Genomic DNA, 18,201 nt, shown 5'->3' on the forward strand with positions numbered 1-18,201 from the left:
ACAGGTGATATTCAATTTCCCTAGAGGTTCATGTTATAACTTGACCTTCCAGAAGATCACAATTCATTTTGGAGGCACAGATTATTACAGAATCTGTAAGCAGATTTCGATAGGTAACCCGACAGCAGCATGATGTTGGGACAGAGACCCCGATTCCAGTGATGTATTACTTAGTTAACTGGGTGCGGCAGGTGCTATAAAAATCACAGTTTTCTTTGCTGCAGATCTAGCAGAGCTCAAATGCTGAGCTGTGTATAACTCCGCCCACGTCATTGATACACTATATAGTGAGAAAGCCCAGCCAATCAGTGTGGTGGGGGCGTGGCTGGACTATTAGCCATGAGGCAGCAAGTCCTGAAGTGATAATCTCCTGCTGATAAAACACTGATTGTATTGAAGAAGCAAAACACAGCCTAGTAAGTGACACATCGATGGAGCCAGGGACTCTTCCTCTACATCATGGGGCTCTCAGATTACAAAGCAAAAACACAACTTTATTAATGTATAAAGGGAGTCCCTGGGAACATTCTTAGTTTCAACAAAAGATATCTCTCTCTCGCTACATCTATCTATCTATATATATATGTATATATAGACACACATCAATTTTAGCTAAATCTATAACAATAGCACTAGAAAACCAAAAAATTATACTAAAACCAAATCTATAAAAACAGAAAAAAAAAATGATATAGCACAAGCGAACTGGTTTAAATGTAATGTCACGTGCAGAAATTATTAAAATAAAACATTAATACATTTCACAAATGTGGATTTCTTTTTTATTATTATTTTTACAAGTTATATGGAAAAATAAAAAAAAAATTTAAAAAATGAAAAAAGTAATACTTTAAAAAAAAAAAGCTGAACCCGCAGCTGTTTTGCATCTGATTTTGTAATGCCAGATAATTACTAGTAATGAGTAACTGCTACTAACACAAGTCTATTACACTCCGGTTTACAAGGTCAAGGAAGGGTCGTTTTCTAACCAATTCAGCCGACTTCAGAGCGTTTCTAATAATGCAAGAGCAATCAACTGGCAACTAAACTCTGCATGGAGAAAGGAACTCTGTAAATTACTAATACAGGGAAGTCGGTTCCGGGTAACTAAGGCTTTTTTTTTTCTTTTTTCTTTTTTTTTTTTTGTGAGAAAGAATTATAGTCCCTTCTGCAATACTTACCAAGTCATTAACTGCTCTCTGGTCCATAAATAAACCACCATCATTAGGTGTGTAAACAGAGCACCTATTGTGTGAGAACTACCTCGCCCGTAATTGGCACTAGGTAAGAAAACAGCTTCTCTACAACGGGTCCTGCCTTATTATTGCAAGTATCCAAAAAAAAAATTTTCACCAAAATTTAGATGGGACGAGAGCCTAACAAATTCGTTTCCACAAAGAACAAACATTTTAATAGTTATACCTACGTTACTTCTTTTTAATCATTTTTGGGTTGCCAGAATTTGTTTATTGTTCTTATGTGTTGGGAAAAAAATTAGAAATTTATAAACAAAATTGGGGTTATATATCCTAGATATCACATGCTCCGCTCTATTTTTTTTTTTTTTTTTAGAAGGGATTCTCAAAATGACCAAGAAAACAAAGTCAAAGAATTATTAACTGGAGGAATAACAGATCAAGGAATCTTTGCTGCTTATTTTTGGGGTTTTTTTTGTTATAAGTTAATGCAGCTGAATCAGTATCACATTTTCTCTTCAACATATGTTAGGTATCTAGATAAAAAAAATAATGAGTAATGTTGAAAGAATATTTTTTATTTATTTTTTATTGGAATTAACAAGTTGATCTTTTTGAAAGAAGGCGGAAAGGAGCTGGGGGAAAGAAGAAGGAGGAAAGGAGAAGGAGGAAAGGAGCAGGGGGAAAGGAGCAGAGAAAAAGAAGCAGAGGGAATGGGGCAGGAGAAAAGGAGCAGGAGGAAAGGAGAAGAAGGAAAGGAGCTGAGGGAAAGGAGCAGGAGAAAAGGAGCAAGAGAAAAGGAGCAAGAGAAAAGGAGCAAGAGAAAAGGATCAAGAGAAAAGGAGCAAGAGAAAAGGAGCAAGAGGAAAGGAGAAGGAGGAAAGGAGCTGGGGGAAAGGAGCAAGGGGAAAGAAGGAGGAAAGGAGGAAAGGAGCAGAGGAAAATAAGCAGAGGGAAAGGAGCAGGAGAAAAGGAGCAAGAGAAAAGGAACAGGAGGAAAGGAGGAGGAAAGGAGAAGGAGGAAAGGAGCTGGGGGAAAGGAGCAGGGTGAAAGAAGAAGGAGGAAAGGAGGAAAGGAGGAGGAAAGGAGCAAGGGGAAAGGAGCAGGGGGAAAGGAGAAAGAGGAAAGGAGAAGGAGGAAAGGAGGAGGAAAGGAGAAGGAGGAAAGGAGAAGGAGGAAAGGAGCAGAGGGAAAGGAGCAGAGGGAATGGAGCAGGGGAAAAGGAACAAGAGAAAAGGAGAAGGAGGAAAGGAGAAGGAGGAAAGGAGAAGGAGGAAAGGAGAAGGAGGAAAGGAAAAGGAGGAAAGGAGCAAGAGAAAAGGAGCAAGAGAAAAGGAGCAGGAGGAAAGGAGAAGGAGGAAAGGAGAAGGAGGAAAGGAGAAGGAGGAAAGGAGAAGGAGGAAAGGAGAAGGAGGAAAGGAGCTGGGGGAAAGGAGCAGGGTGAAAGGAGCAGGGGGAAAGGAGCAGGGGGAAAGGAGCAGGGGGAAAGGAGCAGGGGGAAAGGAGCAGGGGAAAAGGAACAAGAGAAAAGGTGCAAGAGAAAAGGAGCAAGAGAAAAGGAGAAGGAGGAAAGGAGGAGGAAAGGAGAAGGAGGAAAGGAGAAGGAGGAAAGGAGAAGGAGGAAAGGAGAAGGAGGAAATTAGCAGGAGGGAAGATGCAGGAGGAAAGGAGAAGGAGAAAATAAGGAAAATAGAAGGATAATAGAAGGATAAAGTAGGAGGAAAGAAGGAGAAAATAAGAAGAACAAAAAGAAAAAAAAGAGGAATAAAGTAGGATGAAAGAAGGAGAAAAGAAGGGAAAAAAGGAGAAAGAAGAAGCTGGAAAATAATTAGATAAAAAAAAATTAGATTTAATACTTTCTCCTAGTAAAGGGATACGGTAATTTTGGGGCGTTTAATGCTTCCTTATATTAGGTGTTTCTTCTACAAAATCCAGTCTATTAAAAGTATACGAGCAAGAAAAGAAAACAGCTTGTTAACCAACTAAAGACTACTTCCAAATTCAGCCCTATAGTACAGGAGTTGTTGTAAACTTTTGCTAGTAGAAAAGTGATTTTAGATTTTTGAGGAAAATATATTAATACAATCTTATTAATAAAAAATAATTCCATAAACTGAATAAACAAAAAAAACACACACTCTAAAAAAGGAAGTTGTCTCTGAACTTTGCCATGTTACATTTTTGAAAGGGAAACCCTACTTCCCATTCCGTATTGTAACTATTCTTTAGGAAATCGTTTAGTACAAGCTAAGGACCACTTGTGTTGGGGTTGAGGAACAGGTTAAGGATGGGGGTCACAACTTCACAAGTAAGAGCATGAGGTGCAGAGACTGTGCCACCATGTGATTTCACACGGCCATTTCTAGTTGCATGGATTTTGCAGGTATTCGGGAGAGTTGCAGAAATTCTCGAAAATCAGCAAGAAAAAAAAAAATTGTAACAAAACTGGATTAAGTTATGACGTGTGGTCAACCACCAGTCAGGAGAAGGAGAGCTTTGGTACCAAGAAAGTTGTAAGAGAGCAAACACTTTTCTTTTTTTTTTTTTCATTTGCCCCGTGGGCAATAAGGTCAGAGGAGTTTAACCCTTGCTATTCCTTTAAAATATATATAAAATTATGCAAATTAAGAAGTTGGAAAAAAAGGATAGAAATTTATAGGTGAAAGTAATTTAATACCGCCCCCCCCCCCAAAAAAAAAAAAAAACATAAATTAAAAAAGTGTGAAAAAAATATAAAATATTTTAAATGAAATATAATGATAATAATAATAATAATAATAATAATAATAAAAATAGTAGAAGGCTTTTGCAGAGTGATACCAGATATTGGCTCAACCCTAGATATCTGGTATCTATACAGACGTAATCCCAGCACTCAAGAGATTACTCCAGTTTCCTGCCTGTTACACAAGGCTATTGGAAACACGCAGCAAACGTTCCATTTAGCAGCACCCTTTACAGACTTCATTGCCGACGGTGAGGAACCTTGAACTACAATTTGACTAATTACCGAGGCTTCATTTGTCGAGACAAATTACATTTTTTTTTTTTTTTGGGGGGGGGGGTAATTTAACTTTTTTATTTCTTGCCCGAGTGAGGAATTTTCTCCTGAATTCCTATATGGTCGGGCTAAGTCCACGCTTCCATTCAGTCTACACAAAAACAGACTTATGTTGGCATTTTCTCAGGGCATCCTGAAATCGGACACAAAACCACAAGTAGGAAAAATGTAAAATAAGCGGTTTATTATGAGAATCGACCGGCTATATATACAGTTTTGTAAAGTGTAAAAAAAAATCAGGAGAAAAGTCAGTCTGTTTGCTCAAGTTCTACTGCTTGTAAGCCAAGTCCCCAAAAAATTGGAAATAATTAATCCATTAATTCGATCATTCTGGATCCATTTGTTGTATATGCAATTGGCAATTATTCTAAAGAGCATTAAAATGTTCTTTTCCCCCCTCTTCTCTAGAATATATCTATGTATTTGCTATTAAATTATTTATGTTGGAAAACTCCTAAATTATTCAAGATGACGTTGAGAACTCAACACGCTCACGAGCCATCGCCGAATACGTATTTATCAGCTTATTCTACCTGTCGACCCATCAAGTTGATTCCATATTAATTAAAGTCTTGTCTAAAAATCTGAGGAGTTCCGCTCATAGACTTTAAAATTGAACAAACCCTTGAAGGATCTGCCATAAATGGTTCCTACTTTGGAAGTTGCAGATATATGGAGAACGAGGAGATGGAATTGGAGAGATGGTCACACATGCTCTACGGCTGCTCAATTTAAGTTCCATCTTACATCACATTTGTGGGCCTGACTAAAGGGTCTGAAGAAAGTGTTACCCACCGGATACGCAACAACCTGATCATCTCTAGAGATCCCACAAATCCCAAGAATTGGGCTCTGTCTTAATTAACTTGTTTTCGAACATGCACACCTCCACAACCTTCATGTCTATGAGATGGCCGGAGAAAGCCAAGCACTGCAGTCGGCCATCTCTGTCAAACCCTTTGATAAGTGTATGGAATGGTGGTGCCCATGCTTGACCGAAAAAAACATTTAGATGACGCACTGCAAAGCCCGGACATTGGAACTGAACGGTCAAATAAAATTCCACAAGTTATAACTTATGCAGAGGGTAGGTGATACAGGCTTTGTACCAAGTTTAAAACATATCCACTGGGACCCCACTGATGCTGAGAACGGGATTCGATTAGAGCTTGTTCGAGAACACACCGCTGCTCCGTTTCCATGTCGGAAATAACTAAATATTGTGCTTGGCTGTCTATAGCTGGCCCATAGACAATGAATGGAGAAAGTGCGTATGCTCGCCCGTTGCTCCATATGGACAGGGAGTCATGAAATGGAGGGACCCCCCAGACATCAGGAAGTTATTACCTACATAATGTAATTTGTATAATAACCAAAAAATGGATAAAGTATAGTTGGTGCAGAGTTAACAGTCGCACCCAGGTGGGTGTCTGAGTGAGTTAAAAGGCTTTACTTTGCCCCATACCCCAGTATTACAAATGATACATACAAAGATGTCTCATTAAAACAATTTTTTTCTCACTCTAAGGACTCATGCAGACGTTCATGGATCTCTGTCTGATCATGGACCTCAAATATGGACTAGCTGTGGGTCTCCCAACCAAAGAGTGACAGCCTCATATAAGAAGCAGTCATGCTGTAATCACTGTAATCAGGAGAACTGTGGCCAGATCATGCATTGCGGTCCGTGATGGGGCAGAGATAAACTGACATTTTTATGAGACCTTAATACGACGCCCCCAACTAGCAATTACAAGCAAAGTTTGTCTTCTCCCCAGAAAGTCTTGCCCAAGTTCTACGAGCCCAGGGTTATGGGGAACACTTACTATACAACTGAGTGCCTCTCAATAAATCACAGGTTTGTTTTAGTTTCCTACTTTGTGTAGCATTTGGCACAAAAGAGTAGAGTTAACTAAGCAAAAAGTAGAGTTGAGCAAAGGCAGATTTAAGCAAAAAGTAGAGTTAAGCAAAGGTAGAGTTAAGCAAAGGTAGAGTTAAGCAAAGGTAGAGTTAAGCAAAGGTAGAGTTAAGCAAAGGTAGAGTTAAGCAAAGGTAGAGTTAAGCAAAGGTAGAGTTAAGCAAAGGTAGAGTTAAGCAAAGGTAGAGTTAAGCAAAGGTAGAGTTAAGCAAAGGTAGAGTTAAGCAAAGGTAGAGTTAAGCAAAGGTAGAGTTAAGCAAAGGTAGAGTTAAGCAAAGGTAGAGTTAAGCAAAGGTAGAGTTAAGCAAAGGTAGAGTTAAGCAAAGGTAGAGTTAAGCAAAGGTAGAGTTAAGCAAAGGTAGAGTTAAGCAAAGGTAGAGTTAAGCAAAGGTAGAGTTAAGCAAAGGTAGAGTTAAGCAAAGGTAGAGCTAAGCAAAGGTAGAGCTAAGCAAAGGTAGAGCTAAGCAAAGGTAGAGTTAAGCAAAGGTAGAGCTAAGCAAAGGTAGAGCTAAGCAAAAGTAGAGCTAAGCAAAGGTAGAGCTAAGCAAAGGTAGAGTTAAGCAAAGGTAGAGTTAAGCAAAGGTAGAGTTAAGCAAAGGTAGAGTTAAGCAAAGAAGTCACAGAGAAAAATGCAGAGATGTTTACCTGCTGAAGCCTCCAACCAAATGCACTAGCAGGGTGCGGCGGACACGATTAAAGATGGCAAAAACACAGGTGCAAAAAATACCGATAAAACAACCACTTTCAATCCAGCCAATACTGGATTGAAAGTGGTTGTTTTATCGGTATTTTCTGCACCTGTGTTTTTGCCATCTTTAATCGTGTCCGCCACACCCTGCTAGTGCATTTGGTTGGAGGCTTCAGCAGGTAAACATCTCTGCATTTTTCTCTGACTTTTTTTCAATTTTTTGGAGGATCTTTAAGTCCTCTTTTTGTGTCGGTGAGCTTTTATTCTAGAGTTAAGCAAAGGTAACAAAAAGGTAGAATTAAGCAAAATTAGAGTTAAGCAAAGGTAGAGTTAAGCAGAGGTAGAGTTAAGCAGAGGTAGAGTTAAGCAGAGGTAGAGTTAAGCAGAGGTAGAGTTAAGCAGAGGTAGAGTTAAGCAGAGGTAGAGTTAAGCAGAGGTAGAGTTAAGCAGAGGTAGAGTTAAGCAGAGGTAGAGTTAAGCAGAGGTAGAGTTAAGCAGAGGTAGAGTTAAGCAGAGGTAGAGTTAAGCAGAGGTAGAGTTATTCAAAGGTAGAGTTAAGCAGAGGTAGAGTTAAGAAGAGGTAGAGTTAAGCAGAGGTAGAGTTAAGCAGAGGTAGAGTTCAGCAAAAAGGAGTTAAGCAAAAAGTAGAGTAAAACTAAGGTACCCTAATATTTTGTACTTTTTACATTTTAATAATGTGCTTTGAACAATTAAATATTTCAAAGTCCTTATCACAAATTAAAAAGAAAATAAAAAATGAAACACTTTCATTTAAAAAATGGTTAAATGAAAAAAATTGAAATTTCCTCAAAATTCATACAGAAAAAAAAAGATTAAAGGTTTCACTGGCAAAATGCTACATTTAGGGCACGTGGAAGACAAACTGGGAGTTTGGCAGTACGGCCCGTCTGCGTTACAGTGACATATTGTAGAGAGCCAAAGAAGCATGAGAGCTCATTATCTGTACAAGAGAAATCCTTGTTCCATCACTAATAACTGGGAAAGATTAGGTAATTTGGCCCGCGCCTCCATGTTGCTAACGAGGATCTTTGCGACTACTGGAACACGCTAAATCGCACAATTGATGACCTAATTAAATCATTAAAGCCGTCCACGGAGCAGTGTTTGGATAATAACATTACTAACCAGAGGGAACAAGATTGAAATTGTGAGTATTAGCACATTAATTAGCTCCACTAGAATATGGGCTTTACCTTTCCCCGGCTGATGCCTTAAAATGCGAGCACAACACAATTAAACCCGTAATCTTTCAAACTCTATAAAGCAAGGAGAAAAAAATATTCAAAAAAGGCGCCTCAATGAATGTCTACAACAAGTTCAATGTATGTAGGAATACAGAAGCCTGAAAAAGTATGAGGTCAGGCTGGCATCTCCTTAGCTACATTATCTGAGAAGTCCTAAATTCACCTGTGTCTCATGGTCGGGGTAATGCTCTAAATAGTACAAGTGCTTCACACTGCAGCTCAGCTTGTTCAGACAGGCTACTTGGAAAAAGCACAAGCTCAACATGAGCTCTTTACAAGATCAGTAGGAATACAATAAGATTGCCACTCCAGTAACGAATTACCACCATTAGAAACCAACTCCATTCCCCATTTCAGAAAACAAAGAAAACATATAGAAAGAGAAGGAGAGGGGAGAGAGAGGGGTGAGAGAGGAGAGAAAAGCGGTAGTGTGAAGAGGGAGGAGAGAGGCGGGAGAGAGGAGAGAGGGAGGAGAGAGGTGGGAGAGAGGTGGGAGAGAGGTGGGAGAGAGGCGGGAGAGAGGCGGGAGGGCGAGGAGAGGGGAGGGAGAGGGGAGAGAGAGAGGAGAGAGAGGGAAGAAAAGCGGGAGAGTGAAGAGGGAGGAGAGGGAGGAGAGAGGTGGGAGAAAGGCGAGAGGGCGAGGAGAGGGGAGGGAGAGGGGAGAGAGGAGAGAGAGGGAAGAAAAGCGTGAGAGTGAAGAGGGAGGAGAGAGGTGGGAGACAGGCGGGAGAGAGGAGAGAGGGAGAAATGGAAAGCAAGAACTAGGGAGGAGAAAGAAAAATAGATAAGAGAAAGAAAGAAGAGAAAGATGAGAGACATTAGAGAGGAGAAAGGAAATATTTAGATAGAATGGCTGTGGGGTTGGGGCAGAGAGATTGAGAGAGAGGGGAGGAAGACGAAAGGGGGTATATATTGTTTTCTGTAATACTCATTAATGGTAATTCTGAGACTTTCGTCACAAATATATTTTCTTACAGCCTGTTTTTTAATATAGAAAAACAAACAATCAAACAAAACCATGAGGTAAAAGAAGGAGATCCCACAAGTTGCTGAATACCCCAAATAATTCTACAAGGTGTAACCAAAATCACCTAGAAATACCCTAATGTTAGATGTGATAATCCATTCATGATGAGTAATTTGCTTGGTTGTCACCATGAAGAGTCCACCTTTTCAATAGATGCCCTACAAGGCTGCCCAACTGGCAGCTCAATACTTCGTGACCGCATGCTCAAACATTAACTTCCCCAAAAAAACTTAGCTACTTATCGGTAGCAGGATTTTTTGAACCCATGACAGCACCACAAGAGAGGAGACCTGCTCACCAAGGACAGGAAACCTACAGGCTATAAACGGTGGTACATCTCCTTTGCATCAGCTGGATTACAGAGCACAAGAGGACCTCCAATGGATATTACAACAAAACAAAAAATACTAACACCACATATCACAAACTTAAAACGTGAACTTATAACACTAGTGAAAGAAGTGCTAACCCACACGTGATGGGAGGGAATATAAGTATAGTGTCATAGGTTCCAAAAAATCCTGTTATCGGTAAGTAACTAAGTCTTTATCGATCACCCATAACAGCACCACAAAAGAATTACACAGAAATAAGAATTCAGGGAGGGACAAAAGCCTGGAACACCCTTCTCCTAAAGGTGAGGTCGGAAGAGGAAACCCTATTCAGTCTATAATGTTTGCATATATAGAACTTCAGGCCTATATAAGTGACACTTCCATAGAATCAGCAAATCCAAAGAGAGAAAAAAACGGAAGTAAACGTCCTATTTATCTCAAAAACAAGTATACTTTATTGAATATTTAAAAACAATGAAACAAACTAAAAAATAAAAAATATGGAGACAACAATGTTTTGGACATATCCGATCGACTTTCCCATACACATTACACAGCTATTCAAACCTGTCCATATTGGCGGGACCAGCCAACATTAATCTACTGTGTTTAATAACCAAATCTGATCTGAGACCAAATGTCCAACTGATCTACCTTCTTTTGCGACTGTTAAGACTTGTGAATGCCACCGCATTCAAGATAACTTCTCGTAAAGTCAGAAAGCAACCTTGTGATCTTAACACAAGACTAAACTCACCGACGCCCAGCCTAAGTTGGCAACCTTCTTCAGTGACAACTTTTCTAGACTAGGACTGAACTATACAATATAGAGAAATTAGGGAAATGGAGACGGCCTATCCCTAACACCTGAAGTCAACTTTAGTGATGCCCATCTTCTTTTTTTTGGGAGGGGGGGGGAAACTCTTGTAGGCAACTTTTGACCTTGTTACAAACAAATAGAGAGATACTCCTATAAGAGATCCTTCAGTCTTGGAGAACAGAAACTTTGCTAATAACCAATTACTCCAAAATGGTTGTACATGAGCAGGAAACATAATCCCTGTAGAAACTCTACGTTGAAGACCAAAAGTCAATACATATGGCCGCCTCAAAATAATTTCTACCAGGATTAGGCTACTGGAGTTAATAATTCAACTTCACATCATGCTAAATATCAATTTCAAGAACAGAAGATAAAAGAAAAAAAATATATACGAGTATAGCTTATATTGCCAAATCCGTACCGTTAGAGCGATGGATGCAGGTGTGCTGATTGTCACTTAGGAAGAAGCCGTCCTTGCATTGGCATTCATAGCTGCCCATCGTATTAACACAGATCTGTTGACATCCTCCATTATTGTCCAAACATTCATCCACATCTAGAGGTAAAACAAATGTAAAAAAATTAGGTTGTCGATATACATAGGACACATTTTACTGATCCAATCTACTGTAAACCCCACCATACACAGACTAATGCTGGCTGAACCAGCAGATACAAACGGGTTCGGCCTACGATCTAAAGGTCATGGGACATCGACCGTGTGATGGTTGGGAGACATGTCAATCGCATATGTCTCATTCGCATTGTTTTCCAGGACATAAGCCACTGGCTGGCGTGATTTATGGAGAACACAGGAGCGCTCGACTGAATGTACACTTCTGTGCATGGGAGTGTTGGCCGAGATGGCTGTCGGTCAATTGATCAACCGGATGTAATGTAGACATCTGTAGATTATTAATATCAAGTTTTGTGAAGGCTTTATGAATATTATACAGGCTGATTATCTTTGATAACCCCTTGTGGAATTGGAGACTTTCGGTAATAACTATAGCAGAGTTTAGTACTCAATATCACAGATCTTCATGATGGACCTCCATTGATTCCAATGAGTACATGGCTTGGAGTCACCACCAAGAGTCATCTCTTCAAAGATACCCTAACAAGGTTGTCTGACTAGTGGCTCCATACTTGGACTCTGTTGTTAGTTTTCCAGACCCCAACCATTGTTCATGGTTCCACTGATCTGTTCATATTATATGCATATTTTAGGAGACAGCGTGGAAGGGGTAGATGTCCCTCAAAATCCATCAACCATGACAGTAATATATGTAGCCATGGTTGGAAACTAAGAGTAGGAACAGAAAGTGGGGATGCTGGGGATTAATAATCAGTGGTCCTTTACCAATCACCATGTCTTGTTTTTTTTAATTTTATGTGCTTGAACTTTAGAGGCATTTTATGGCACTGTAATTTCAGATCCTATGTCAGAAACAGCCACTAATCAACTGATTGATGGAGCCATGGCACACAGGAACTGCCATAGCTCTGTACATTGTGTTCCAGCACCACTTATGGCCACTACATCAGTTTCCCTGTGCCAAGACCCCCTTTAATCAGTCGGGAGTTAGAACCCCACCTATCTGATACTAATGACCTATCTTAAAGATAGGTCTCAGGGGTCTTAGGTATTAATAAAAATAATCCTAAAAATATATTCCTTCCCATTTTCTCACATACCCAACAATAAGAGAACGCCATGTGTCCGGCTTCACAAAGTCTTTTTTTTTAGTCTCTGAAGAATAGTCTGGGTCACCGAGATATAAAATCCCCTTGGTCCTGACTGGGCTAAGTTGTAAGTCACATTTTAAAGACACACATTCCTTCACCACAAATTTCCAGACAACCCTGGCTATGAAGTTTACAACAGTCATTGGCTCGGTCATTACGGTTTTTACGGCACAGACAGGCTTTGGGCCTATGGTAATGGGTAGGCAGAACTGCAGGCAAACACAAAAGGCATTATTGGGTGAGAAAAAAAAATCCTTACAGGACTCCTGGATTTGTACTGAGCAGAAGGTTTCAATTACAAAAGTCATAACCCCCTCCACCATGTCAGCTTGTTTAATGAAAAGGGGACTTCTTAAATCTCTTTGTTCCCAGTCTGTATTTGTCACTTTAATGGCTAACGCATAAAAACAAGAAAAGCTTTTCTTTTTATTTTTGCTACTGCCCGTTTCGGTTTTTCTTTTTTTTTTTTCCCCCCCCCTTTCCAATTCTCATTAACCCGTTGGGTTGACTTTTTTTTTTTTTGACGAAAACTGAACAAACATAAGAAGTGAAAATGATTAAACTGAAATAATTCACAACTTAGAAATTTTAAGTATAAAACAAAAATGAAAAAATAAATAAATAAATATATATACATACACTTCCTTGAAGTATGAAAGCAGAGTCACAAAGAGGTCCAGACTTTGCAAAAATAGTTTTTCGAGTCCATAGAAGAATGTTCGCTATGTTTTTGTCACATGTACAAAAAGCGTTCTACATTGATGGGACATTGAAGTACCAGAAAAAGTAATAAGAATATATATGCCCCATCAATGTAGATCGTTTTTGTACATGTGGCGAAGACATAGGGAACGATATTGTATGGACTCAAAACTTTTTTTGCAAAGTCTGGACAGCTTTGCGACTCTGCTTTCATACTTCAAGGAAGTTTTCTTTCTCTACCAGTTTCATACAAAATACGTAACTAAAAAAAAAAAATGTTAAATGTTCCACCAGTTTCCATATTATGTAGCTTTTTTTATGCATTATTCCTATGGAAGAAAATAGTGCCATGTGGGGACACGATAAAGTGGCACAAGGTAACCCTATAGCGCTACTGGTTGGAAGATTACTCATGCACCCCGATGTGATCATGTGACTAGTCGGCACATAATAATATAATAATTTTTATTTATATAGCGCCAACATATTCCACAGCACTTTACAATTAAGAGGGGACATGTACAAACAATAAACACATGGTCACTTTAATACGACCCTTGTGCATATAGTGTCTAGAATCCATTAAGGCTACAAGACTTAGGATTGGACAGGCATCTATATCAGATTTTTAGGAGTATGAAATCCTGACACCTCCACCAATCAGCTAAATGAAGGGGCCGCATCATTCCACCAATGAAGGCTACAAAATTCATGGCCTTCCCTTAGGATTGGACATCTATATCAGATTTTTAGGAGCATGACTCCCGACAGCTTCACCAACTGAATGGACCGCATCATTCCGTCAATTAAGGCTATGAGAATGATGGCCTACCATTAGGATTGAAGAGGGTGGCATCATTCTGCCAATCAATGCTACAATATTGATGACCTTCCCTTAGGATTGGACATCTATACCAGATTTTTAGGGATGTGGCTCCCGACAGCTTCACCAATCAGCTGACTGAAGGGACCTCATTGTTCCGTCAATCAAGGCTACAAGAATGATGGCCTTCCATTAGGATTGCTCATCTATATCAGATTTGTAGGGTTCTGACTCCTGACACCTTTACCAATCAGTTGGCTAAAGAGGTGGCATCATTCCGTCAATCAAGGCTACAAGAATGATAGCCTTTCGTTAGGACTGAAGAGGGTGGCATCATTCTGCCAATCAAGGCTACAACATTGATGGCCTTCACTTAGATTTGGACATCTGTATCAGAGTTTTAGGGGTGCGACTCCCAACTGCTTCACCAATCAGCTGACTGAAGGGACCGCATCTTTCCGTCAATCAAGGCTACAAGAATGATGGCCTTCCGTTAGGTTTGAAGAGGGTGGCATCATTCCGCCAATCAAGGCTACAACATTGATGGCCTTCTATTAGGATTGCCATCTATGTCAGATTTGTAGGGCTCTCACTCCTTCACCAATCAGCTGACTGAAGGGGCAGCATCGTTGAACGTGGACCACATCCTTTTTACCTTGCCACCAGCCCAGTCCCATTCATTTAAATCTTACTGGGCTCCTAAGATGTAGTACAAGGCAAAGTCACTACTAAAAGTAAGAGACCGGTACTGTGCCTGAAAAACAATGACGGAAACATGAGACCGGCTGGGGCGCCACAGCCACTTCAAATCAGATGATCAGAAGAGGTATCAAAAGTTGGACCCCTACTGATCTGATATTAATTGCCAATCCTAAGGACAGACCCTTCAATTTTGTAGTCCTAAAAACCCACTTAAAAAGAAAGTTTCATTTCCAATGCCAGGGATCAAAGTGCATGTGAATGTGATTGACAGGTGACAGGAGTCAGATCTCCACCAAATGATAAGTAAAAGGTTGTCAATGTCAATCAAGAAAAGCCTTTTATACTCCCCATTTAAAACTTTAAGTAGAGATTAAAAGGATTTTACCAAAATTTAAAAAAGACCTTTGACTTGTTGTAAACATGTAATTTTTTTTACCTGGTGTAAATGCCGCTGTTTTCTTGAATTCGGTGATGTCTTTCTTTTGTTTCTACGCCTCTCCGTTCCTTACATATGGCCCCTTCTTCCCTGTTTATAAAGCAAGCCTTTTAAGGTAACTGGGCGTGGTCAAATCTTCTCTGTAGGAGTCTACTTGAGGACCACACCCACTTGACTAACAAGAGACTAGTTTTACATACAGGGAAGAGGAGGCCATATTTCAGGAACGGAGAGGCGTAGGAAAATAAGAACAACAACGCCAGATTCGGGAAAATAGCGGCATTTACCCCAAGTAAAAAAAATACATATTTAAGGCAAGTAACAAATCCTCCTTAAAGGGGTTTTCACAATGGCCATAAATAAGGGGAAGTGAGAAAAGAACACAATAATATGTATTCACCTTGTCTGCCATTCCTGACACCCTTTGTTAGCTGTCCTTTAGTGATTACTGTTTCTCCACCATCATGACCTCTGCAGCCAATCACTGACCTCAGCATTAATGATGGCACCGTCTTCATGTGACTACTTAGGCCACTGATTAGCTATAGTGGCAGAGTTATTACAGGACAGCTTAAAAAAAGAATGGATGCTTTTTATTGGTGCAGAAATTACCAAGCGAGTAAGCAATACTGGCCCTTTAAAAAAAAAAAAAATCTTCGATAACCCCTATTTCTTTACCGTGTTCCCTGTTCTTAGAGGAAAATCGAGAGATTAAAACTGTCAACAGAAAATAAACACGACGCATGTGTCTGTTACAACATTAAGTGAGCAATTTGCAGACTATATATGCTGTATGTGAATGGTGTATGAAGAGTCTGGCAGGACAACAGAGGACAGAGAACTCCTGGCGAAGCTTTCAAGGATAAATCCAATAGCTACTTAAGGAGCGGAGGAAAGTCATATGGCCGGAGAGGATTCAGTGCAATAAACTCATCTTTTATTATTGATGTTTACATTATGGAAAAGCCACTCTCTCAGCAAAGTCCAGATCGCAGAGATTTATTAGCACAGGCTACACTGCGGCTGCAAGTAAAATCCGCCAATATACTGTTCCTGAAATTATAGGATAGATAGGGGGACGAGGACGCTCGATTAAAAATCCACCCTTTCGAAATCAGTCTGAAAGTCTGTGATGGGTAATCTCTCAATATGTCTCTATAGTGGTGCTTAGTTTATCTGACAAAGGCTCCATATTATCTGAAGCAAATTATAATCTGGCCTCCTGCAGTCATCACAAGGGGGAGCTAAAGAGCTAATTACTGACTGTTCCTACATGTATTAGTCTCTTTACCATAGAATAAAACATTTTTTTTTTTTTAGATCGCCCCTTCTTTGTGGAGACAATAGCAATCAAAGTATTTGGCATCTAATGAGTTAACTTTTCTTAAGTCCAAGTGGGTGGCATCAGATACTTTTCACTGGGGGGCGTGTGTTGTGACCCCAATGGCAGAGGGTCTCAGAAGTCATTACCAAGTCTGCAAACACAAAAACCAGCTCATAGGGCAGTGGTAACTAGGCTGACCGTATACCTGATCCTAGCACCACAAATAGCAGCAGCCGGGGAACGTACCTACGTTGGTTCTAGACGTCTCGCGCCAGCCGGAGAACTAACTAACCCTAGAAGGGAAAAGATAGACCTTTCTTGCCTCCAGAGAAAAGACCCCAAAAGTTGGATACAAGCCCCCAACAAATAATAACGGTGAGGTAAGAAGAAAAGACAAACGTAAGAATGAACTAGGTTTTTAGCAAAGAGAGGCCCACTGACTAATAGCAGAATATAGGAAGATGACTTATACGGTCAGCAAAAACCCTATCAAAATTTCCACGCTGAAAATTCAAGAACCCCTGAACTGTCTAACGGCCCGGGGGGAGAATATCAGCCCCCTAGAGCTTCCAGCAAAATCAGGAATCACATTTAGTACAAGCTGGACAAAAATAAGAGCAATGCAAATAACCAAAAAATAAGGAAGCAGGACTTAGCTTATTTTGCAAGAACCAGGACCAGCAGACAGGAGCAAACAGAAAGGAACTGATTACAACAATGCCAGGCACCAGACTGAAAATCCAGGAAGCTTAAATAGCAACACCCCTGGACTAACGAGCCAGGTGGGTACCAAGCTGAGGAAAGAAACTCAAAGTGTCATGTCGCTAGTGACCACAAGAGGGAGCCCAAAAAAATCCAATTCACAACAGGCGTGTACTTCATCTCCCTATTCAAGTTGCCCAATCATAAGCAGGCAGCAGCACAGCAGAAAAAGAACACACCCCGTTATAGCTTAAGTTTCTCAGCGTATGAGATGTTATAATACAGCTGTGACCTCCTGGTCTAACCTTCTGTATTATTAGAAATTGCAGCGGAGTTTAGCTGCGTCACATTACAAACGCTTTTACCAGCTCTCTTCCTCTCATAATACAGCTCTGCTGTAATGCCCCTTCCCCCATGCTGCCTGTCCAGGGACACCATAGAGTGGCACAAGTGTGACTCCTCTCCAGACAGGCAGTGTGGTGGGAAGAGCAGTACAGCAGAGGTGACAGTGCTTTGTGATGAGGAAAGCTGATAGAATGGTTTGAAATGTGACACTGCTAAACTCAGCTGTGCTGCCCCTTCTCCCATTGCGACCTTATCTGAAAGAGGAGTCATCTGTGCTCTAATCTCTCAGTACTTTCTGGAGGTTAGACCAGGATATCAGAGCTGCATCTTCATCATCTCACTCATTGAGAAACCCAAGCTATTGTGAAGGTGTTTTCTCATTCTATTGTGTTACTGCCTGCCTATGATTGAGAAACTCATACATGGAGAAGTACAAGCCCCTCCAGTGACAAATATCTGATAAAACCCACCTAAATTTAACAAAAGTTAACACATTAGGTGCCAAATACTCTGATTGCCATTATCTACATACTGGAGAAGCAAAATATTTTAAAAAAAGATTTTATTCGGCTCTGCAGCCACAATTACAAGGCATGTCCAATTCAGTACGAAAAATTTGGCAAAAAGGTCCTCTTTGATAAAACTGTACACACCAAAGAGATAAAATGACGGCTTATGTGCATAGAAAACCTAACAAATTAAAACTTTAGCCTCTAACAATGGCTTGAGCCAGGCAGAATGTCACCATTTAATCAAATATGTGCCCATATGTAGGGGATTTCGAGTTCTGTACCAGACAAAAAAAGGCTCTGTCCACTATAAAAATTATGTACAAGAAGCCCAAAACAGAACATACGGTAACTATTTTAGACCTGAAATAACAGTGTTCAAAGTAATTTCAATGTGATTTTAGGGAGACGCCATGTGACTGAAGAGGGGTTCCCATTTTATATATGGAATATTGCTAGGGTACAGTCAAAAAGTGCCGAAAGTGTTGTCACGCTTGTAATTGTTTCAGAAAAGTAAGTATTTTCCCCAGAAAATTATTGCAATTACGCATGTTTATTTCCTTTGTGTGTATTGGAACAACAACAAAAACTGAGA

The 18,201-nt window shown here is 40.1% G+C and overlaps 1 protein-coding gene across 6 annotated transcripts in view; it reads right to left on the reverse strand.

The window, feature by feature from the left end:
* Positions 1 to 18,201, reverse strand: part of SCUBE1 (signal peptide, CUB domain and EGF like domain containing 1) — a 215,359-nt gene that overhangs the window by 143,096 nt on the left and 54,062 nt on the right. For all 6 annotated transcript variants that reach the window (XM_077266573.1, XM_077266575.1, XM_077266571.1 and 3 more), the window contains exon 4: positions 10,736 to 10,870. In XM_077266573.1, the coding sequence (XP_077122688.1) occupies positions 10,736 to 10,870 (135 nt within the window). The remainder of the gene's footprint in view (positions 1 to 10,735; positions 10,871 to 18,201) is intronic.

Source organism: Ranitomeya variabilis, chromosome 5 (genome assembly GCF_051348905.1).
Source record: "Ranitomeya variabilis isolate aRanVar5 chromosome 5, aRanVar5.hap1, whole genome shotgun sequence".
NCBI lineage: Eukaryota > Metazoa > Chordata > Amphibia > Anura > Dendrobatidae > Ranitomeya > Ranitomeya variabilis.